Consider the following 24,137-nt stretch of genomic DNA (forward strand, 5'->3'; position numbering starts at 1 on the left):
TCTATTCAGGCAAAGAATAATAATTTCACACATTTTCATAAAAAGCATGGAAATGTTTAAAACTTGTTTTGTTTTAAAGCCTATTTGCACCATTACATTTCTTCTCTTCTTCAACCTTTATCAAAACAGAAATTGATAGTCACTCATTTTTTCATATCTAGTGGTATGGACATCACAATCGACTTCATACTTCATTCAGTAAAGGACCAAACATTAATTAGTCTAATTTGTCTTGGATGCATTCCAGTTCTTGAAACCCAATTATGTTGATAACTTTTCAGGTTCAACTGACTACCTTAATATTGCAAACTGAGTTTTTACACTCACTTCTATAGTACCAATTGGTGAGACCTAGAAGCTTTTTTTTTCCTAAGAGAAAAAAACGTAGTACTTTCCATTGCAAAAGCTAGCTAGAAGTAGAGAAACATTACAGGATGGTTGCTAACATCTTCTTTGCTTGAGAATATATTGGAGAGAAGCATTTTTAATGACGAGTTTTCTGAATTCATTTCAATGCCGTTTAAAGTCATATTGGGATAGAAACTGCCATAGTTGTCCTTTCTTTCTTTGCTAAGAGTCAGACATAGCAGGGTACAACCTAGATAAGTCCTCCTGGACTTCTCAATGGTTTTACACCATAATATCTTTAAAGAGTTGTTAGCCATGGAGATACTGGTTTACAGTTGTTCTGTTTCTGTGTGGATGGCTATTTCATGGAGTAAAGTTGCATCATAATTGCACCATTAAATTCTTTAGAGCTCTTCTTTTTTCTCCATAATAGTTTTCACATTTTATGTGTTCTTCTATAACTGAACACGGGAGGTTGATATTGTTCTTCCAATTTCTGCCTGTAAAATAAATTCTGTGGGCATTTTTCCAAACTGGAAAAAAAAATGAGTCTCATATGGGTTTTGTTTGTTTTGTTCTTGAGAACACATATTTGGTTAGTGAATTCTAAGCAAATTCTGATCAAAGCTATGAAGTTCCAGCAGTTTTATATATTTTTCTCCTCTGTGATTTATTTTTAATGTTTACTTCCGAAGAGAAGGACAAAAATCTCTAGAAATAGGAGCCACGGTGAAATACAAACTACCTTGCCATTTTTTCCATATAGCCATGATTTATTTCAGGAACTAGTTATTAGTTTTGCATATTTCTTTCATAAACTTGGCAAGAATAAACTAGTGCCAATCTGCAAGGTGATTTTAATTCAAGGGTTCTCAGTATGGTCCATATCTCAGTATGGTCCATATCCAGGAGACAATGCCATATTTTTAGGGAGCCACAGTCTTTATTTCATGCGCAAGCCGTTTATACAGTATCTCATAGCCAGCCAGAGTCATTGAGAGTCAGGAGGCATATAAGTTTACTATATTATTATCATGGTTGGTTCCACAGATGTTTAGACTGGATTTGGTATTTTTATCCACCTATCAAGTCCTTCCCAAACATCTGGGATAGGCAGATGTTGTTCTTTGATTGTGTTAAAGGTATCATCACAGGATATAAACTCTTCCAAGTAAAAAGTTTTCACTGAATTTATACATACAGACCAAAATGGCTTTCTACCTAAAAGACAGATAAAAAAAATAATTTAAGAATGATTCTAGATGTTCTAGAGTACTATGAAATTCATCCAGAGAAACAGATGGCATTAATATTTCTTGATGTGCAGAAAGCGTTCGACAACATAAACTGACAATTTATGTTTCAGCAACTAGAGGAAATGAATTTTGGAGAAAACTTTACAAATGTAATGAAAACAATTTATTATAAACAAACAGGCAAAATAATTGTAAATGGAGATTTTACAGAAAACGTTGACATCAAAAAAGGCACAAGACAGGGATGTCCACCATCTCCATTATTATTTATACGAACACTGGAAGTATTGAATAGAAACATCAAACAAGATATAGAAATTAAAGGACTGGAGATAAAAGATGAAAAATATAAACTACAAGCATTTGCAGATGATTTGGTTTTTATATTGGAAGAACCACTTGAAAAAAGCACCAAACATATGGAGAAAATAGAAAAATTTGGAGAAGTGGCAGGGTTGAAAATAAACAGAGAAAAGACTAAAGTGCTAACTAAAAATCTAACAGAAAAACAAAGAAACCAACTAGCAAAAAAAAATCTTCAAATAGTTAAAAAAGTTAAATATTTGGGAATTTATTTCACAGCAAGATGTGCAACAATAAAAGAAGACAATTATGTAAGTGTCAGAACCCACTCCAATCCACATCTTAAGAAAGAAAGACTCTTGGAGACAAGATTGTCCAAGCAGGAACTTTTACTAAGACATAGATGATAGAAGGTATAGTAGACAGGATCTGAAAAATCTCCTCACAGATCAATATTTTTAAAATGTCCTCAGGCAAAACCCCACCCCTCAGTTCATTTGGTCAGTTCCGGATCAGTCAACTTTCAGGTGGCAAGCCCCTTGTGGGAAAGGGAGAACCATCAGTCCATTCGCAGCACAATCACTCCCTCCCCTTCACATTCCATCGGAGAAACAAACCAGAATTCCCCCACCCCCTTTCTTAGTTACTTGTAAGATCAGAGAGAAAGAATGCCTCTCATCTATCTTATTGTGAGGGGCAACAGACAGGCTAGATAAACAAACAGTTACATCTAAGGAGAGGAAATGAAGGCAATAAACTCCCATGTTTATTCCCTTTCCTCCTTGGGAATGGCAGAATCCAAGGGGGGGTGAGATTTGGGTTTGCACAGAAAGAGAGTTGGAAATGGATTCTGACAGCAAGATTGCTAAAACAAATAAAATTGGATTTGGAAAAGTGGAAAAATTTACAACTTTCAATGCTGAGGAGAATAGCAACAGTGAAAATGAATATCTTACCAAAAATACTCTTTCTATTCCAAACAATACCTATAAGACTGGGAAAAGCCTTTTTTGATGAACTAAATACAGCAATACTGAAATTTATCTGGCAAGGAAAAAAAAAGCTAGAATCAGACTGAAAATGTTACAAGAAGTGAAAGAAAGTGGAGGATTTGGACTGCCGGACTAGACGTTATACTACCAAGCAACTATATTAACATGGCTTAAAGAGTGAATAATGCTCAGAGATAAAAGACTATTATACCTAGAGAGGCATGATCTAGAAATTGGATGGCATGCCTTTCTGTGGTATGGGAAGAATAAAATTCATAGATACTTTCAAAACCACTTTATAAGAAATGCACTTCTTTTAGAATGAGCAAAAATAAAAGCAAAAATTTATACCAAGATACCTGGATGGCTTTCAACAATGGAAGCATTTGCTTTCCCAAATTTAATTAATTATGACAAAGTTGTGACCTATAAAGATATTTTGGACAATGATGGGAAATTGAAAGTCAGACAAGATTTACAAGGACAAGGTATTGATCTATCTATTTGCAAATCCAAACAAGTTATGAAAAAGATGCTAAAACAATGGGATTTTACAAAGAACAGGCAGAATTTGACTAGATATTGCTAAAAACAGACAAAAAACTGATTAAGAAACTTTATAAATATCTATTAAGCTTAAAGATGGAGGAGGAACAAGTCAAAGAAACAATGATAACATGGACAAAGAACTTTGAACATAATATAGAATTAGAAAATCTGCAAAGGTTATGGGAAAGAAATGCTAAATTAATGAAAGCAGTGGCATATAAAGAAAGCTTATATAAAATGTTTTACAGATGAAATTTAACACCAGTGAGATTAGCAAAAATATTTAAAAATACTTCAAACAAGTGTTGGAAATACAAACAAAAGCCAGGTACTTATTACCATATCTGGTGGACATGCCTTAAAACTAAAAGATTTTGGTCAAAAATACACTTATGGTTGGAAAAAATGACTAAAAACAAATAGATTTTAAGCCAGAATTATTTTTGTTAGGAATAATAGGAGCAAATTATGAGAAAGACTGTATATATTTAATTTTACATGTACTAACTGCAGCAAGAATTGTATTTGGCCAATATTGGAAAAATGAAAATTTACCAACCAAAGAACTAATTAAGAAAATTTTAGAGTGTGCAGAAATAGATAGATAATGTCAGGGCTCACTTCAAAACCTCATCCTAAGAAAGCAGAACTCATGGAAGCAGTTTTTTCCAAAAGGAATTTTTATTAGGGGAAGCTGATAGCAGACATACTAGACAGGATCTGAGGATTTCCCGCTCAGATCAATAGGTTAAAAGTGTATCAAGCAAACCACACCCCAATAGTTCATCGGTTCAATTCAAATGGGCCAATCCCCAGATGTTAAGTCCATTGTGGGAAAGAGCTGATAATGCCAGACTGTCTCAGGCTTGTAGCGATATTTGTTGGGTCTTCCCACCTTCCCTTCTGAAACAGGAGATAAGCCGGGAGGCACATTCCTTTCTCCCCCCCACTTCAAGCTGACATCAAGGGAGGACAGTTCAAAGAGCAAGTACGCAGAGAGAGTAAAAGAGTTACATTGTAGTGATAGAGAGAAACAAAGAGGCAGCCTGCAGCGTCTTCGCCCCTCCCTTCCAGGAGTATGGCAGAACCCAGAATAATAGAAGAAATAGAATTAGAAAGAGCCCCTTAAACAATATGGGTTCTGACAGATTGACTTTAAAAATAAAAGAGAAAGAAGATTCAGTGTAGTTTAGAACATGGGATAATTTTTATCAATGGCTAGCAAAATGAGTTAGAGAGAAAGGAATGTGATATGTAACATTGAATATATACTAGTAAGAAGAAGACTACTGAGTGATTAATTAACATATTGTTTATGATAATTATTATTCATTGTTTTTTAAATACATGAACCCAGACAACATGCTGTTTGCTAAATATTAAGAATGTTATTTTAAAAAATCCTAACCCTAACCCCAACCCCAGCCTATTCCTAATCCCATAAAATTCCCACTAAAAGATTCATTCTGTGACTGTCTTGAAAAGCCAAGCCAAGCTAAAGCAAAGCTAAGCAGGATAAGTGGTTCAGTTCTTGCTTCGCAGGACCTGCTTCAATGACAGTTCTGCAGTTCTGCTTCGTATGGGTCTGTGGAATGGGTCACCTTCCCATTAGCAAGAACTCCCATCTTCTGCTTCATGGCTTACCCCTCCGTCTAAAAGCCAAGGTCTCATGGCATTGTCTGCATGTAAGGCTGATGCAAAGAAGGGAAAGGAGGGGTGGCCGAGGGCAGTGCACAAATAGCACGCTAGTCATTCAGTCAACATTGATTTTTTTCCTTGCCTTGACATTTTCATATACATACATTTTTGCAAACCTATAATCCTTTCTGTATGCCATTGAAATATTGAAATGGTTCTGAAAATTTGGGGTAGTATCAGTTCCATTTGGGTCCATTTGGAGAAATTTTGCTTTGCCTCAAAAAAAAGGTGAATTCTCTAAAATCACCTGATTAGCTGAACCTCATGCATGTTTAGCACACCTATACTTGGGGGACAAATTTAAATTGGGGACAAATTTAGACAACACCTAACTGAAATAATGAATTCTTGCAATATGCAGTTTAAAACCTCTGAAGCTGATCACTTACTTGTCTTCCAGGAGGTCCAGGTGGTCCAATAGGGCCAGCAACACCTGGAAGTCCAGGTGCTCCCTGGGTGTGAAAAAAAGGTTGAGAAATAATATCAGTTTCTTAGCCGCTTTGCTATATAATGTCATAGTTTCCTACACTTGCACATGGCTCAGGAGCCAAGCACAAACAAAAATTTAGCTCATTTCCCCTTTATATCTCACTGTAATCTCTGACATTGCTGTGACGGTGGTATGTAAAGGCTTAACTATCTTAGTTTTTCCTTATACAAATGGTACTCAACCACTAGATAATTAATTCTGATTATTTTCTTCAGTATCTTTTCCAACCCTAAACTACTTACTTCGAGATGGTGCAAACAGAATTGTGCCCAATATGTTATGTCATTGGTATCCACATCACAGACTGAATATTTCAAGCTCTCTCCTAGTAATTTTTAATGTTGATATTATCCCTTTTACAATTGCCACATCTCTGGTGAATATTTCCATTAAATTATCCATCAGGACTTCAACATTTCTTTCCAGATTAAATCCAGATCCTCAAAGAAAGCAACATGCCCAGGATACCAGAATTGATCAGGGGCAGTCAAGATATCTCTTATCTTTGTAGATTCTTCTATGCCCCTTCGCTTCTGCAAGGGCTATGTGGCGTTTCACTATTTGGATTCTGTTTTTCTGATGGACTTAGAGGGGGTAAAGATGATCCACAGTGTATAGAAATGCAAGTCAGTTCCTTCTCTAAGGTTTCTGCAATAACAGGATTCTCCTTTGCTTCCTCTTATCACCTCACCATTTATCATAATTGTGATCTTTGCTAGTTGTAATAAAACTTACTGTCAATCCAGGATGTCCAGGCAATCCTTTCTCACCCTTTTGCAAACCATGTGGTAGGATTCCAATAATTTGTCCTGGATCTCCCTATATGATGCAGATTTAAAAATAATAGATTACAATCAGTACAAGAGGATTGCTGCTGCTGTTTACTTGTTTGAGTGAAAATTGAGGATTTTAAATTATCAGTAACCATAATAAATTTTAAATTTTACATTTGATGATATATTAAGTTTTTTAAGGATTTCATTAAAATATTGCAAAATAACAAGAAAACTTTTTTGAGTTCTTTAAGGTGGCTTTTAACCCAAAACAGCAATACATGGACAAGACCAAAAGTGTGATAAAAACAGAAATCTAATTGCTAGACAATTATTTTTGTCCCATGGAATTTTTTTAAGAGCCCTGGTGGTACAGTGGTTAGAATGCAGTATTGCAGGCTGACTCTGCCTACAGCCAGGAATTCAATCCTAATGAGCCTCAAGGTTGACTCAGCCTTCCATCCTTCTGAGGTCCGTAAAATGAGGACCCAGATTGTTGGGGCCAATATGCTGACTCTGTAAACTGCTTAAGAGAGGGCTATAAAGCACTATTGAGGGACGCGGTGGCTCAGTGGGTTAGGACGCTGAACTTGTCGATCGGAAGGTCGGCAGTTTGGCGGGTCGAATCCCGAGTGCCGCGTAGCAGAGTGAGCGCCTGTTACTCGTCCCAGCTTCTGCCCACCTAGCAGTTCGAAAGCACGTAAAAATGCAAGTAGAAAAATAGGGACCACTACAGTGGGAAGGTAACAGCGTTCCATGCGCCTTTGGCATCTAGTCATGCCGGCCACATGACCACGGAGACGTCCTCGGACAAGCGCTGGCTCTTCGGCTATGAAACGGAGATGAGCACCGGCCCCTAGAGTTGGAAACGACTAGCACGCATGTGCGGGGGAACCTTTACCTTTACCTTTATAAAGCACTATGGACCAATATATAAGTCTAAATGGTATTGCTATTGTTATGCTTTATACTTCTTTTTCTATTTGCCCCTCAGATTGATAGTAAATTTTAAAAATGTACAAAAGAGGAACAAAATTGTTGGTTGCAAAAGGGAGCTGACCGGTTTCATTAGTTGCATCCTTTTTTTTTTTTAAAAAAAAAAGGATGGTTCTCCTTGTTCTTTTGAGAACTGAACTTTGTAGTGTTTCAGCAATTCTACATGACAGCCACAGGTGAGATCCTTGACAAACCTATCTGATATACATTTAAACAGAACCTGAGCAAAAACAGATGCCTACTGTGGGGTCATCCTCTCAATGGTAAGCTAAGTAGTTCTTCCAATCCTTCCTGTGAATTGAATGGAAAAGTTGTAACTGAACTTGTTTAAGAAGAATTTTATAGTATGGTTGGAGCAGTCTGACATAATGGAAGAAACTGACTATTTTTTGTGAAAAAAAGATATTCATACAGAGGTCCAAACTGGAATCTTTCCTTGGTCTATTCTTATTCTGTCATTTTGTTTGCCTCATGGCTTCTTTTGTGGTAAATGGCCTACTAAAAACCTCAGGAAAGGGGATATTTTTTAAAGCAGGAAACTTGCATCAGGCCCCACTTCCAATCAAAGTGTGTTCTCTATAGCTCATTTTTCCTCAAAAGAGAAATGAAGCATATTTTCCCAAAAAAAAGAAAAAAACCCAATAAGGCAATTGATTCTTTGTTCTCAGAACGGAAAGGATGCTAGCTCCAAATTTAGAACGGGCAACATAAGGACTGCTAATATTTTACAAGGGAGAGGAGGACCAATTTTCATTTTCTTTAATAAATCAAACTGCTCATTATTCTGTGACATTTTGAGTTAGTGCAAATGCTTAATCTTCTATGGATGTTGGGGTGTTTTTTTTTCCTATGACCAATGCAACAAATGGTTTTTTGAATTCTGTTGATGTGCCAGATCCACATCTCATGTCATGTAAACAATAAATGATAGGTAGGTTCTTAACTAAAAAATGTACCTTTATTCCTGGAGGCCCTGGAGGTCCCTGGAAAATATAACATTGTTTGAGAAATTAAGAAACTAGCAAAATGATTTAATTATCAAGTTCCACAATTAAATTTTGAATTGCAAACTGAGCCATCGATTTCCAATTTTTTAATTATACTTGTTTTGATTTCAGTTAAAACAAATTATTTTAAAATGCTTACGAGATTGCCAACTAAGCCAGGTAAGCCAGGTGGGCCAAGAGGACCTCTTTCTCCCTAATGGAAGAGAAAAAATGTCTTTAATTCATGGATTTTTTAAAAAGAGCTTCAAAATACTTTTTAAAAACAATTTACCTTTGTTCCATTGCATCCTGGGATCCCAGGAGGACCAGGCGGGCCATCGCCTCCAGGGATGCCCTGAGGTTCAGAAAGGATGCAGAAAAGCAAACAGTGATTGGTAGGTTAATTCCTACCGAAATAAAAGCTTGACTGTGTTTCAACTGCAACTTTGGTTTTATACCCACCGGAAGACCAGGATTCCCAGGATAGCCTGCTGTACCAGGGGGCCCCTAGATTTGAGGAAATGATAAAAAGAATGTAAATAGTACCATCAAGAAATTGTTTCGCCTCAACATTCATGAGAGACACTTTAAATCACCAGAAACACATATAACAACAGTCACATTCTCAGTCATTCTTTAGTTTTAATAAAATGATGAAAGCAGTACTCTGCTATAAGCTCTGCCCTTTCATTTTAATATCCAACATATAGAGCAGGGGCAGGACTTGTGATGGCATGATAAGGCTTTTGTAATTCTGAACCCCAGCAACATTCTCCTCCAAAACACCATTGCCAAATATTGGCAAAAAGTCCATATGTCAACACGGCAACGAACTGAATGGAAGCCATTTTCACTTCGTTTTCGGTTGCCACATATTTAGAAAGAAGGAGGGAGGGGTTATAGATCTAATTTAGCCAAATAAATTCTCATGCATGGGAACCAAAGTCATTACTGATAACATTTTGGTGGGCTGGAGAGCTGAGAGGGGTGCCCACATTTTTTAACAATTGGTGAATATGGTTTATGACATCTAATTGGGGTGGGAGTTGAAACTTGTAACTTTGTAACCAAGGGGAGGGGGATTTAGTCTTGGCTTCACCTTTGTATGTGCCATTATTTTGTAGCCAAATAAAATGTTCTTTGAGGAAGAATTCCTTGCCTTGAAGTTCTTTTAATTGGTCTCATCTACTAGAACCATGACATTAACCCAAGACTCCAAACTATTTTAATACCATGGAGTCCTGAGCTCTGGTTGCCTACCCAAAGTCTTGGGAGGATGACAAAGACTCAGGGAAGATTCCACGATGGAGAAAAAAGAGGACCCTGTTACTAGCCTCAAAGCTACAGCAACCACATCAGTGGATGGGGTGCAGGCTATCGCCCCGATAGAGAGTGTGACTTTGGTGGTTCTGGCAGCGGGCATGAGACCAAAAGAATGGGAGATCCAGTTGGAGCCCTTATTGCTATTAGAAGGAGTCCTATCTATTGGAGACACTGGTGTTTGGAAACAACCCAACCGAAAAAGAGTTCATTAAAGGCCACTGAAGCTGAATTCCTGCTTCTCATGAATTGCGCTCTCCTGACTGAAGAGGCGCCAAATGACTAGCACCTTGGGATGAGTCAGGTGAGTGGAAATACCTGACTGCAATCCATAGTCAGTCCTTTGAGTGATTAAGAGAGAGGTTTGAAGGACTGGAGGTGGGAGGAAAGGAGCAGGTTACCTGTCAGTTACTTTCCAGTGAATGGGAAGACACATGCCCCCAAGACCATCCCCAATCCAGGCGAAGTTTCAGTCCCATAGCTGGGGTCCGAGCTGTCTCCCCGAGGCCTAAGCCGCCAGCTTTAACTTCAAGCCCAGTGTGAAGGCAAAGCCCAGACCGGTGTCAGTGTTGCGACAGCCCCGACCACCATCAATGGCCTGTCAGCCCTGATCGCCGTCGACATTATGCCAGCCCTGACCATCGGCAATGGTATGTTAGCCCCAATCAGTACCATCACTATGCGAGCCCTGACCGGTACCCACGCCAGATCAGCCCTGAAAGTTATCAGCATAGAGCAAGCCGCAATTGCCACTGATACCCAGATAGCCCTGATCAATATCCACATCAGGCCAGTCCAGATTGATATCAGCACCATGCTAGTCCAGACCGTCATTGTTACAGACTTAGTCCTGATCGGCACCCTGGTGACTTAGCTCCAAACGTTGCCGATGCCACACCAGACCAAGGCCCCTATCAGGAGTTCACCAAGCAGTGGGGCTCCCATGAGATCAGTTGCAACAGTATGGGTTGCTGCAGGCTCTCTTAGATTGGCAGCGACCCATGGAAGCCCCTCCTTTCAAGCCCACATTTGATGGCAACCCTGAAAAGTTAACTTTCTTCTTGAATCAAGTGCGCTCCCACATGAACAGGAATGCCAATGCTTATCCAGTCCCTGCCAATATGGTAGATGTGGTAGCGGCAAACCTGGAGGGGGAGGCAGCAGAGTGGTTGAATGGCTTGTACAATGAGCAATCACCTGAGCTATGGAACTACAGCTTGTTTATCCAAGGTCTAAGGACCAGGTTTGAGGATGGTTCCATAGCCCTGCAAGCTGAAAAAGATATTCATGAGGTGAAACAGAGGGGTCAGCCAGCGAAGGAATATGTGCGTGAATTCCAGAGAGTGGCTGGCAGAATTGTGCAGTGGTCTGAGCGATCACTAGTTCACCACTTCAAGTCCGGATTGGACCCAGATCTATTCCAGGCATGCATCTACTGGGGGATCCCTGATTAACTCCATGAGTGGTATTGCATGGCCATGAATTTAGACATCGAGTTAAGCCACTACAGGAAGCTGCTGATCCCTGGACCTAGACTGAGACCAGATCCAGTGAGGCATCAGCTTCCCCAGTGAATCCCACCTGCTGGGACTACTGGAGCTCCAAAAGCATCAGCTGGACCACTGATCAACTGTTTTAGATGTGGCCAGCCACGTCACCGATATCGCATGAGAGTAAGAAAAGGTGATGAATGGAAAACTGCCTTCAACAGCCCCCTAGGTAGTTTTAAGTTTAAAGTCATGCCTTTAGGATTACAAGGAGCTCCTGCTGTGTTCATGCAGCTGATCAATCATGTGCTATATGATCATTTATATAAAGGAGTTTTGGTTTACCTTGATGAAATCTTAATCTATACAGATACTATGGCAGAGCATACAATTTTAGTATGAGAATTAACAATGACTAACTTGTTCAATACTATTTTTAAAAAATGAGAGTATGTATTATGCTGAGCAGAATGCAGATTACAATGTATTTGATTATAATCTAGTGCCGTGGTGGTGAACCTATGGCACAGGTGCCAAAGGTGGCATGCAGAGCCCTCTCTGTGGGCACACGCGCCGTCGCCCTAATCCTATGCCTTCAGCTGGGTTTTATAAAACCTTTTCACTTTAGGCCTCCGCCGCCGTCTACAAAAAAAAGGTTCAGTAAATCAATTTCAACTTCTCATGGGAAAAAAAAGTTCTCACAAAGTTGGAATTGATTGATTGAACTTTTTAGTCCCACCCAGTCTGCCATTACCACTGTAGCCACGCCCACCCAATGGGCCACATCGACCCAATTGGCCAAACCCACCCAAAGGGCCATGCCCACCCGGCACCCGATGATACATAAGTGGGTTTTGGGTTGCAGTTTGGGCACTCGGTCTCTAAAAGGTTCACCATCACTGATCTAGTGTATTACGTGAGCCCAGTTATTGTGATTTGTAATCCAGGACTAATGGTTTGGAGTATTATGTAAACCAGGCATGATATGTATAGCAGCAAAAATGGTTCATGTAAACTTACTCTAGTTCCTTTTGTTCCTGGTAGTCCTGGTTCTCCAGTATCACCCTACAGAAAGATACAAAAACAGTATGCTTGTTTATTGTTATCAGGATTTCAAGTACCATTCTGCAAATTAATGTTTGGTATAAGGTTAATTTTACCTTTGCTCCAGAGGCTCCTGGTGGCCCTTCTGGTCCTTGTACTCCAGGAAATCCAACCAAGCCTTGTAAACCTGGCAAACCTCTTTCACCCTGTGAAAATTAAATACACAATACACAATATATATGTGATATATGTTATCCCTCGACACCCAAAATGGAAGAAGAAGAAGAAGGAATATGTATAATATATAGTAGTGAGAACAAAAGAATCTACTTCTTTATGCCACGAAGTCAGAAAGGACATTGTTACTGGAACATTAATAAGGTAAAAAAAGAACCAAATTACATTTTTTTTCATATTCATAAGGCAAAGTTCCCTGTTCTGGGTTTACCATTTACATTTGTAAAGATATTAATGCAACTAAAAGTGATGCATAAGTCCCTTATGTTTAAGATCTTTCACTTCAATCTGGAAATGAATACAAAATTAAGAGTTTAACAAATGTTTATATCATTACCCCTCCATCTCTTTTTGGCTTTTTTATTTGTTTACATACCATTAAAACAATTTCCATCAGGGTAGCCATTTAGTGTTTTGCTACAAAAACAACAGTCATGTGCTACTTTAAAAACTAACAATTATAATCTCAAGTGGATTACAGTTCCTTTTATCAGACAAATTTGTGATTTCATCAGAATTTGTGATTTCAAATTGCAAAGTTTGCTTAGCTAATAGCACAGTGTAATCAAAGAACTTAATTAAAATTATAAACTTCTTCAGTTACAAATACAAAAGTTTAATATTTGCAGAATACTCAGTTTGAAAAATAAATAAAAACTTAGAACTAATTTACTATAACATCCCAAAATTCTATTATAGCATATTATAACAGATTACCAGCAGAGTAATTTTAATAGTACTTTGGAATAGTTCAATAATCCCAATGCCTGTCCAGTGACAGTAGACTAACACTTCAAGATAGAAAAGAGAGATCTAATGTAAATTACCATGTTAGGTAGGAAGGACCTAACGTAGGAAGGACTCCAAAACTATTTTGGTGGCATAGTGCAGAGAGATCTAATGTGAATTACCATCTCTCCTTGCCTTCTTTTACCTCCCTGATACCAAATGAGATATAAATAGCCTAGATATTGATTTAAACTCTTTCCTATTCCAACACTTCAAGATAGAAAAGCATTCCTGTTGGAATAGGAAATAGTTTAAATCAATATCTATGCTATTTATATCTCATTTGGTATCAGGGAGGTAAGAGAAGGCAAGGAGAGATGGTAACTCTGCACTATGCCACCAAAATAGTTTTGGAGTCCTTCCTACGTACAAACTAACATGGTGTAGGAAGAATCCAGAGAAAGAAATATTTTGGAAAATACTAAAAAGGCAGAATATATTTCCCCAAAGGATTTTAAAGGCAGAAACCAACCCCCCCCCCCAAGTCTCTCTGCTCCAAACAGAAACCAGGTTTGCAGAAATGCAGATGTGATAATCTTGTCAGAAAGTTTGGAGCCAGGAAGCTTGGATTAGAAAGACAAAGATCCCTAGAATCAATCATCCCTCACACCAAAAAATCCAACAATCATCAGCCATAGCCCCAAGGAACCAGTACATGACCTTTGGGACATAATAGGATTAACCCACTACATCAGAATACCAGAAAGGCACACTCAAACACAGGTCATGCTACAGGAACAACTCCAAACAAAAGCTCAAGAAGTTATGAAAACCCACCACTCCTAGCAACATGTGGTCAGCTTTCCCAGGGCCATCCTTCTGTCTGGCTCTGTTCTTCAATAAACTACAACTTTCTTTCTAAAGCAGTGTCCATTTTGCTTATTCCCAGCTTGGACTAGACCCTGATTTCTTTCAACAATGGTAAGCATGTGCAGCAATGAAACAAAATCACAAAACTGCAGCCAAAGAGGCTGTTAAGGAAGAAGGAGGGGAAATCAGATTTCTTTCTTCAAGGCTGGAGCCTTGACTTTGACCTCAAATGAGAAAATCAGTGACAATTTCTGCAACACTTTGCAGGCTATAAGATTGTAGCCAAAAGCAGTTTAACTGAATAATTTATATGTGTTTCTATGTATTTCTATTTACTACGGTATAAAACATTTGCAACTTCATTAACAAGAAGAGCAATATCAAGCAACATTCATAGCTTAATCTTCTTTGTTAATAGTTTACAAGATATTTTAATTAGCAAACAATATTTCAGAAAAAGTTGTAAGAGAGTTTGAGGGTATGATGTCTGCAAGGTTCTGCCTAGGTTTTCTGAGAAGTGTTGTTTAGGAGGTGCCATTGTTAATGCTCCCTCCCTCCCTCTTTTCACCAGTTTTCAGCTCTTCTAGAATAGGCACAAAAGCACTTTCAAAGAACAACATTAGAAACAGCTGGCCAGTCCTAATAATATTTTCTTTAAACGGTGGTATCAAATTCCAAGGTTTCTTAAACTTCAGTTTTAAAGAGCAAGACTGGGGGAGAGGAGTGTACTTCTTTGATTTGAGGGTGGCCTGTTTCTCTGTCTTAGAACCAAAGGCAGTACCATCTGCAGTACCCAAGAAACAATTCCTCTTTTGTCTGTCTCAACATTTGTATGGATACATACGGTACTTGTGTCTCCTGGTGCCATACGCATATTTCATAATCTGATTGGATACCAAGTTTTCGATGTTATGCCCTCTCCCCCAAATTTCATTGGTCACTACCTTGTTGGTCGCTATTTATTGGTTATCATATTATTCTAGTTTATTATATGTCAGGGTTATGGGCCTTTAAGGTAACAGGCTTATTTTATATCTGATATGTTATAATTACTTGTGATATATTATTTTATCAGTAGTTGTTTTATTGTATTCTTTTATTCTATCTTTTATTGAACTTAGGTACCCACATAATGATAGATAATAAACTGCTACCAGTTTGTCAAAGATAAATATCATAGAATCTCAAAGTCAAATTCCACTCCCCGTTTCTGTAAAAATCCAAATTAAAGCATCCCCAACAATGAATATTATTCCATATTCTGAACTTTGGAGATAGAGAGCAGCTTGTGCTCTTCTTATAACATTCTTTCTTTTTTCTGAAGAGTGCTATCATATGCTGTCTGGTTATCTTCAATCTTCTTCTCAAGGCTAAACATATTCAGTTCCTTCAGTCCAATCTCCTGTTTATTCTCATTAACTTTCTCTTTGCACTTGTTACAATTTCTTTGAACTTTTCAATGAGTGCTGCTTAAAATAAACACAATATTTGAAGCAAAATAGGCATCAGTCTTTAATGTTTAATTTGGATTTCTGCACTAACAAGGAGTTTGACTTCAATGGCCTACATTCTTTCTCCTGTGTTTCTCTTCCATTAATGATAATAAACTAAGTAATGATCCCTTAACCCAGAATTTAAAGATTAAGAATTTTGTGTAGCTTCACAGGTGTGAGGTTCTACTTACAGAAGAATTTCAAAGAAGCCCCCTTGAATTTTGCCTGGTAATTAGATCCTTTTTTATTCATATATGTAAATAAAAGAAACCAAGTACTTTTAGCATTAGTTCCAATGAAATGGTCACTAAGTGAAAATGTGACTGAAAGAGAGAGACATTATGTAGATTTCTGTTTGTTTTCATCTCATTTAGATAAAACTGTTTTAGGCAGCAATACCAGTGTTACTCTCATTACAGTGTGAAATGTTGTCAGGTACAGAAATATGGGTGTGAGTGAATGCATTGGACCAGAAATGATTTTTAATTATTGTTTACAGTGCTTTTTTGTAAAAGAAAAAGGTGCCGGAACTCACACATGTCATACAACCCGCCTTGCCTACCCTACAAGGTTCCATCCAAAAAAGGTGCCGGAACTCCGTTCTGAGCGTTCTATGACAAAAAAAGCCCTGATTGTTTACTACAATTTATTACTGTTGTGTTTGCAAATGGTCACTATCCAAGGCAGTTTCTAAAGGAAGACTACTTTTAATGGATTGGGAGAATAATAAGTACCACCCACTTTGAAAGATTAATAGAGATGAAAATGTTTTCCAGGAGAATATAGAAATGTGACAGAAATGGTATTGCACTAGATCAGATATTCTACTGATGACCACTGAACTGATTTGCTATTTCAAAATAATTTAAATAAAATTTGAACAATCTCAGAGCTGCTTTTGCTGTTTAAACAGAATTTTTCCAGAGGACAGTCTGGAATCCAATCGAGTCCAATCTTTGTTAATGTTTCAGGAATTAAATAAGTACTTGAACAGCTACAGAAGTTTCAAAATGTTGAAATCTTTTGATCCTTTCGTTCTGAGTAATCAAAATATAAGTAGAAGTTTTGATTATTTAAAAAAGTTATTTCGGTCATCAAGTAACTATCTTTCTTGTTCATTTTTAATACAAGTTAAAGATTGTTATTCTTCTTTTCAAAAACAGTACCTAAAACCTTAAAGTTTTTGTTTCTTTTATTGAAGAAATATAAGTATGCCAATCTAAACAAATTATGGGTCTCTCTACATTGTCTTGATCTAAATTTATAAGATCTGTTTTTTCCATGCATAGTGACACCTATATCCGCAGCAGTTTTTTTATGCTGTTATCACAAGTTCCTTTTTTAAAAAGAATGTCTCCAGTTTAAATCTGTTTTCTGAGATGTTGCTTAATTTTGTTTTTGTTTTTTTAATTTCTTGCAAAATTAATGAACAAAGCATCACTTTTAAAATGTTCTTTAAAATATGTGGGACGAATGAGTAATCTGAATTGTTATAAAAAAAAATTTCTTAAATATTTTTTCATACTAGCTCATTTGGTGAGCCAGCTAGATTTAAGCCACCAGGTTCTTTTTTCAAGGTAGGCGTTAATTTAATAACAGCATAATATCAACATTATTTGAAGCTATTATTCAGCTAATATCAATGTATCAGATTTAGTTTGCTGTGTTAATATGAAACTATGTGTTACTGAGTAGGTTTGGAAGTGTGCCATATGAATACTATAATTACATTCATCCATGTAGTTACATTTTCAGACACAAACAACCTGCTTATTTTGCTTCTGCTTAAGAAAATTTTCAGATGGATCTAGAAAAGTAAAACTTTTTGTTCATTTTCATTAATGTCACTTCCCACAACAGTTTTATTTTTGTGCAATTTGTCTAGTTAGAAACAGTATGTTGATGCTAGGACCTCAATTATCGACTATTTATTTGTTTTATTTATTTAAAACACTTATATAGCAACCCATCTTATAATCTACTCTGGGCAGCTTCTAATCTATTAGCAAATTTCATGCATTTCCCCAAAATAAATGTTTGAAAATAAAAAAAAATTAAATATTTGAAATCATTTTCAAATCGGGGATGGGAAACTTTCATACCAATCACGTGTAATACCATCTCAAACGTGAAAAGGTTGTTGATCTTTGAGTTAATTCTTTAGCCAAAATGTGAAAGAAATGTGAGGGTAGGTTAACTATTAAGCCCATAATGACACACTGAAAATAATTATGTCTAGAGATCAGCTCAGAAGGCAAGAGGTCAGAACATTTTGATAAAATTCTGCCCATTAAAGTATCATATCATAGTTCTTTTCCAAAATTTTGTAGGGTTTTGATAATGACATTTAAACAGGGAAAAAATCTTGTTGAAAAATACATTTAACACTATTATTGCACTGAGCTAGAAAACAATATGTTTGATTTTGGATTTTGCATGTCCAATAAGGGCCACTCATTATGAGATGTGACTGATGTCTTAGGCAAGGGTGCAAATATTGCAAACCAACAATCCTATGGAACTCATCACCCTCCTTTTATCAGGGCCCACATTGGACTAAATTGGAATTAAAACAAACAAACAAAAACTCATATTACTGCAACATGTTTTATCATTTAGTATCTACAGAAACTTTTACAATACAAATTTAATTTATACCTAACTTAAAGTGTGCAACACAACAACAAACGTTACGCTGTCATTACTGCTGGACATATTTTTTTAAAAAGGTAGGCCTGCGATATCCTAATGGATTAGATTTAACAGAAATACCAGAGATTTAAAAATTAAGAAGCATCAGATTGTTGGATACATTATCCCTGTTCATCAAATTGTCTCCTTCATACAAAACAGAAAAAATACCAGTGTTCTACTTTCTACCTGTAATCCGCTGCTATTATGTATATTATATTATACAGTATTATGTAAATGTCATAACTGAGGTAAGGCCATTATCTATGAGTTTTAAGTGTCAGAATTTGTACTTTGAGTTTGGTCTTTAAATAGATTGGGGGGGAAATACAGTTTATTTATTTATTTATTTATTTTATTTATTTATTATATTTGTATACCGCCCTTCTCCCGAAGGACTCAGGGCGGTGAACAGGGCACATATAAAAATACAGAATACAAAAATTAAAAAAGAATTAAATAATAGCCCGAGCTAAAACAATAGATGGTAATAAAAAATCCACAATAAAAACCCCAACACATCCCCCATCAGGCCAGGCCGCCTTGTTCAAATAGATAGGTCTTCAGACCGCATCGGAAGGAGCGAAGGTCAGGTGCCATCCGGAGCTCAACCGGCAGCTGATTCCATAAAGCCGGGGCGCCCACAGAGAAGGCCCTCCCCCTGGGGGCCACCAGCCGACATTCACTGACCGGTGGCACCCTGAGGAGGCCCTCTCTGTGGGAACGCACAGGGCGGAGGGAAGTTGATGCCGGCAGCAGGTTAATGAAGCATTAATGAAGTTAATGAAGCATTCACATAATCATCTTCTACCTCTATTAGTAATTATCTAGTTTGTATTGTACTAACTCAGATATATTTCTTTTTGAAGAACTGTGGTAGTTGTCATCACAAAATGGATTTGGGAAATCACAAATTAATTGTCTACAATTAACACAAATTAATACAAATCTGAAAAGAAAAAATGGGTGAATTGAAATTAAGAATTTGTTGATGATCAGATTTTATAAATAGCTATTAAAAATACCTGATGACTTCTGTTTGTAAACTCATGAATGTTATTCACTTTGAATCTTGAAAATTAAGACAGTTAAAATTAATTTACCTCTGTCTTCTTAGTAGAGATTGTGCCTATTGAAGCACTGTTGACCTAAACACTAGCAGCTAAAAAACTAAAAGAAAGGAAGTGGAAACGGGTGCTTTTACCTCCCCCCATTAATCAAATGGTTGTCTTTATCACAGTACTGTGGAGAGGAAAGAGCCCCTCCCTTGGGGATTCTTCCGCCCGGGACTCAATGATCAGCGCTTTGGAGAATTAATTGAATTGAAGCAGAGCTGCCGGAAAGAAGTTTTTTAATAGCAAGAAACTAAGATGAGTGACATTCAGCAAAGTTTCTTGGCCAGCTAGAAAGAGTGTTCTCCAAATGTGTGTCTTTATACCTTTCCAGGGTTTTCAAAATTGTCAATTTTGATTCGTTGAATTTCTGAGTTTTCAAAGTGTCATTCCTGATTCGTGGAGCAGTGTCTATTGATGGGCTAGTTTCTTTATCCAATCTTGTTTAGGAAAAAGGTTAAAAGTTAATCCCTGTCTCAGGAAAGAATCTGATGTGTTTCATGTATTTTATGTATTTTTCTGTGTTTCTGTTCTAATCCTGTCAGCCTTAACTGCTGAGGCCTGGTCCTGCATTCCTTTGGTTAAAGTTATCATCAATGTTTGTTCAAGTTGTTTGTTTGCACTTGGGTTCGTCTGAGGCTGTGGGTTCTGGAAATGAGCTAGACAGAGTTTTTGTTTTAATTTAAAAAGGACTTGTGATTTAATTAATTCTTTTTTGGGGGGACAGCTTATTTCTACTTTGGAAAGATTTAAACTGTTGTGATTAAATTTTCTTCCTGCCTCCAGATTTCTTCTTCTATCTGAGGAGGGGGGTAGGGTCTTCCTTCAGTGCCTATTGATATAAAATAGCTTCTAATTTAAAAACAACAACAACAACACAACAACTGAAGAGGATCCCAATCTTGAAAAAAGGGAACATGTATGGAGAACTGCATGCCAGAGAACATGTTTTGCATGCAATTGTTCCTTGCAGGTAGAATCAGGAACAATTTCTCTGTGAAAGCTATGGCCGGGCAGTATAATATAGACCAACTTGGTCCATACATACTGATACATAAAGCAGTTTCCTAAGAACCCCATGTCTAGATCAAGGCCAAATGATACAATGATACAATCTCCATTCCATTTCAGCCAGTCACATTTTAAATTACTTTTCAGAAATATTTATCCACAGATTTACATATTCACCTTTATGGGGATAGAGGAAAGTTCTATCATACCATTTGCCGTTTTCCATGAGATTCTAGGGTAATCCTATAAATCTGTGAGACAGGCCTAGCTTAACACGTGGCTTTGCCAAAATCTGCTGAGCCCATCTTTGATGACTTAGAGATCCTGCTGCACCTTGCCTTTATACACCTTGCCTTTCGACTGTGTCTTTAGCAACCACTATAGGGTGGGGCACAATTAATACTAAGGAAGTCAATGAGTGGAATCTTTGGACTCTATTAAGCCTTTCTCTCTTTTTTTGTCCAAGGCTCAAGAACTTCAGATTTCAAGGTTACAATCTCTGTACCTCCTGCATTAAAAATAACTTTCTTTTCTGCCATCCCTCCATGCATTCAAAGACTTGAATTAGTTGTTCACAGGAATGAACATAAAATACTCTAAAATTTAAGATATATGATTTACAGAATGTTTATTAAACAACACTGATATATGTCTTACTCAAATAAAAGCTCTGTTCAGTGAACTTGATAGGACTCTTCAGCCGACTGCTTGATTTTATTAATAAATTGTTTTCTGCATTTCTATAAATGGGCAAGGGTTTTTAGTAAAATGTCCATAAGGAAGTATGAGGTTTCCTAAAACTGTTTTCCCAGAGGAATAAAGTGGATATGATCCTACAAAGAATGTCCTTCCTAAAACCATTAAAAATTGAGATTTGTAATATAAAGTTTCTCAGGCATGTGGATATAATATTAGAAAAACCCTGTCCTTATATAGTTTCCAGGCATCCAAAAGCAAGTCATTTCAGAGGTTATTGCAAAACTTTACTTCAAATGTTTGTTGGTGGAGAGAGGAGGGAGAGAGGCAATTCCTCAGGCAGCCCAATCATTTATCACGGCTTTTATCTTAATCTTTGCTCCGCTATGTTTTCCAATTTGGTTATGTCCAATTTTTACTTCCACATAGCTTAATATTATTCCCCCCCCTCCCAAATTGGGTGCCCTGGTGGTATAAAAGTTCATTGATCCTGATTTATTCAAAATTGACAAAAACAAAAGGAAGGAAAAATACTGTAAATACAGAATACTTACTTTTTGCCCCTTCACTCCACTGCAGTCACATTTTCCACAGCCAGAACAACCCTGTAATTTAAAAAAAAAAGTAATCCATCAATTTGGTAATATCTACAACGAAGGTTAGACTTTGTTAGAGAAAGTTTGCTAGAGAAAAAGTTGCTTGTACTGAAAATATATTTGTCCGCTCAGGCTATTTAAATAATGTTGACTCCATTAAAAAACTAATTTAGATTGTAGATAAAGAGAACACAAATCTCTGCAACTGCAATACTGGTATTTTTTAGGAAACAAAAAAATATTTTGAAGCTTTTATCTATGAATTGATCTGCTGGAGTCCCTATTGCAAAGATACCCTTTCTCTGCTTAACCCCAAAGAACTGGGGAAATAGGAAATCAAGGGTCCTGCAGTATCATACCGCATGATATACTGGATATAAATTTAGCACTTGCCATACTATAGCAAAAATACTATTAAGAATAATCATAGTGCTTTGATTCATGACAGTAATTTGTCCACAGAAATATTTGGTATACAACTGTGTTATAGCAACAGAGACACCCTGCTTTATACACGTGGCAGATGCATAGACCTGTGTGTTGCAATTTTTAAAAAAGATAAAAATTCCATATTATTGAGCTTAACTCCTGGTGACTTTGTGGGCACAAGCTTCTATTTTTCTTGGCAACAATGTAAACATGCTTTAGCATTGCCTTTTGTTGGGATCGTCTTTTAAACTTTCCAATCTAGCCCACACCTTTGAGATTCCACTAACCATCTCTGACCCTACTAGACAACTAGTAAGAGATATTAAGAGACATTCAGCCTTTCCTGCCTTTATCATTCTTAGATATTGCAATTTATACAAAAGAGCTCTACTCCATATGTCCTATTATTTGGAGGCCAGGAACTAGAGCTGTGATTTAATAAAGAGTCTGGGAAATAACATCTGATGAAGTTTCCTGATCTATTCAGAATTTCTTGAGGAAGCAAACAAAACCCTCATACAGTTTAATTGATCTAGTCATTTTTATCTGATGATAAAAGAGAGTTATAAAGTATTTTTGAGGTGGACCTTCTTGTTACTTTGACCAAAATTTCTGGAAACAATTAAAAGGCTACATTTTTTATTGTCAGAAAATCTAAAATCTAAAATTCCAAGATTATATCTGAAATACTTTTTAACATTTATACCAATTTCTTTAAGAGAAAACAATTGCCACAGCTTATTCTACCATACACATCATAATATAGAATAGAAATAGTCCAGCAGGGTAACAGTATGGTTTTGCGAACTGATTCTTAAATTGCTTGTTTCTAAGACTAAGTTCACTCAATAGACAGGTAAAAAGTGCTTGCTTGTTAGTCTTCAGTGCATTTTCTATATTAATTAAGTTTCATTACTAATCCAGACTTAATTAATCTAGAAAAATGCACTGAAGACTACAAGCAAGCATTTTTTAGCTGAACTTAGTGAACTTTTTTAGTGAACTTAGTCTTAGAAACAAGTAATTTAAGAATCAGTAGTCTTCATTAGAATCAGGAGGGGACTCTCAAAATATATGTATGAATAAACATGCAAAGATAAAAACCCATGACAAACTTAATTCTTCAGAAAGGTAGCCTCTCAAAACATACTGTGCATGGTACTCAAAACCTATTGTGGGAAGAATCCAGATAAAGAAATATTTTGGGGAATATAAAAAAGGAAGAATATATTTCCCCAAAGGAATGATGGAGAACATCTTAAAAAAAACAGGAGCTAGTCCCCAGAAACCAGTCCCAGCCCTTCTCCCCAAGCAGAAACTAGGCAGAGGCCAGCTTTTAGAAATGCAGATGTAATAATCCCTTCAGGAAGGTTGGAGCCAGGAAGCTATTAGGAAGACCAAGGGACCTAAAATCTATATAAGGTAAAGGTAAAATTTCCCCCGCGTGCTAGTCATTTCCAACTCTAGGGGCCGGTGCTCATCTCCGTTTCAAAGCCGAAGAGCCAGCGCTTGTCCGAGGACGCCTCCGTGTTCATGTGGCCGGCATGACTAGATGCCAAAGGCACACAGAACGCTGTTACCTTCCCACCGTAGTGGTCCCTATTTTTCTACTTGCATTTTTATGTGCTTTCGAACTGCTAGGTTGGCAGAAGCTGGGACGAGTAACAGGCGCTCACTCTGTTACGCGGCACTCGGGATTCGACCTGCCAAACTGCCGACCTTCTGATTGACAAGCTCAGCATCCTAACCCACTGAGCCACTGCATCCCTTTTTAAAATCTATATACCCCTACCCAAATTCTAAGGACAGGAGAAATAATAGGATTAACCCACCAGTACCAAAAGGGCACACTCAGACTCAGGTCAAAGTACATGACACAGGAAATATAAAGCCTCAAACAGGAACATGAAACAACCTCAAGAGCCCCAGAAGGTATAAAAATCCACCACTCCCTGCAACAGGTGGTCAGTTTTCCCAGAGCCATCTTTCTGTCTCGCTCTCCTCTTTAATAAACTGCAACCTTCTTTATAA

The 24,137-nt window shown here is 37.2% G+C and overlaps 1 protein-coding gene across 1 annotated transcript in view; it reads right to left on the reverse strand.

The window, feature by feature from the left end:
* Positions 1-24,137, reverse strand: part of COL4A1 (collagen type IV alpha 1 chain) — a 144,501-nt gene that overhangs the window by 87,928 nt on the left and 32,436 nt on the right. The window contains exons 2-10 of the mRNA XM_081312673.1: positions 21,636-21,686; positions 12,359-12,448; positions 12,219-12,263; positions 8,854-8,898; positions 8,684-8,746; positions 8,552-8,605; positions 8,362-8,388; positions 6,372-6,455; positions 5,536-5,598 (exon numbers count right to left, since the gene is read on the reverse strand). Of these exons, the coding sequence (XP_081168799.1) occupies positions 5,536-5,598; positions 6,372-6,455; positions 8,362-8,388; positions 8,552-8,605; positions 8,684-8,746; positions 8,854-8,898; positions 12,219-12,263; positions 12,359-12,448; positions 21,636-21,686 (522 nt within the window). The remainder of the gene's footprint in view (positions 1-5,535; positions 5,599-6,371; positions 6,456-8,361; positions 8,389-8,551; positions 8,606-8,683; positions 8,747-8,853; positions 8,899-12,218; positions 12,264-12,358; positions 12,449-21,635; positions 21,687-24,137) is intronic.

Source organism: Vipera berus (assembly GCF_964194415.1).
Source record: "Vipera berus genome assembly, chromosome: 1".
NCBI classification, from domain to species: Eukaryota; Metazoa; Chordata; class Lepidosauria; order Squamata; family Viperidae; genus Vipera; species Vipera berus.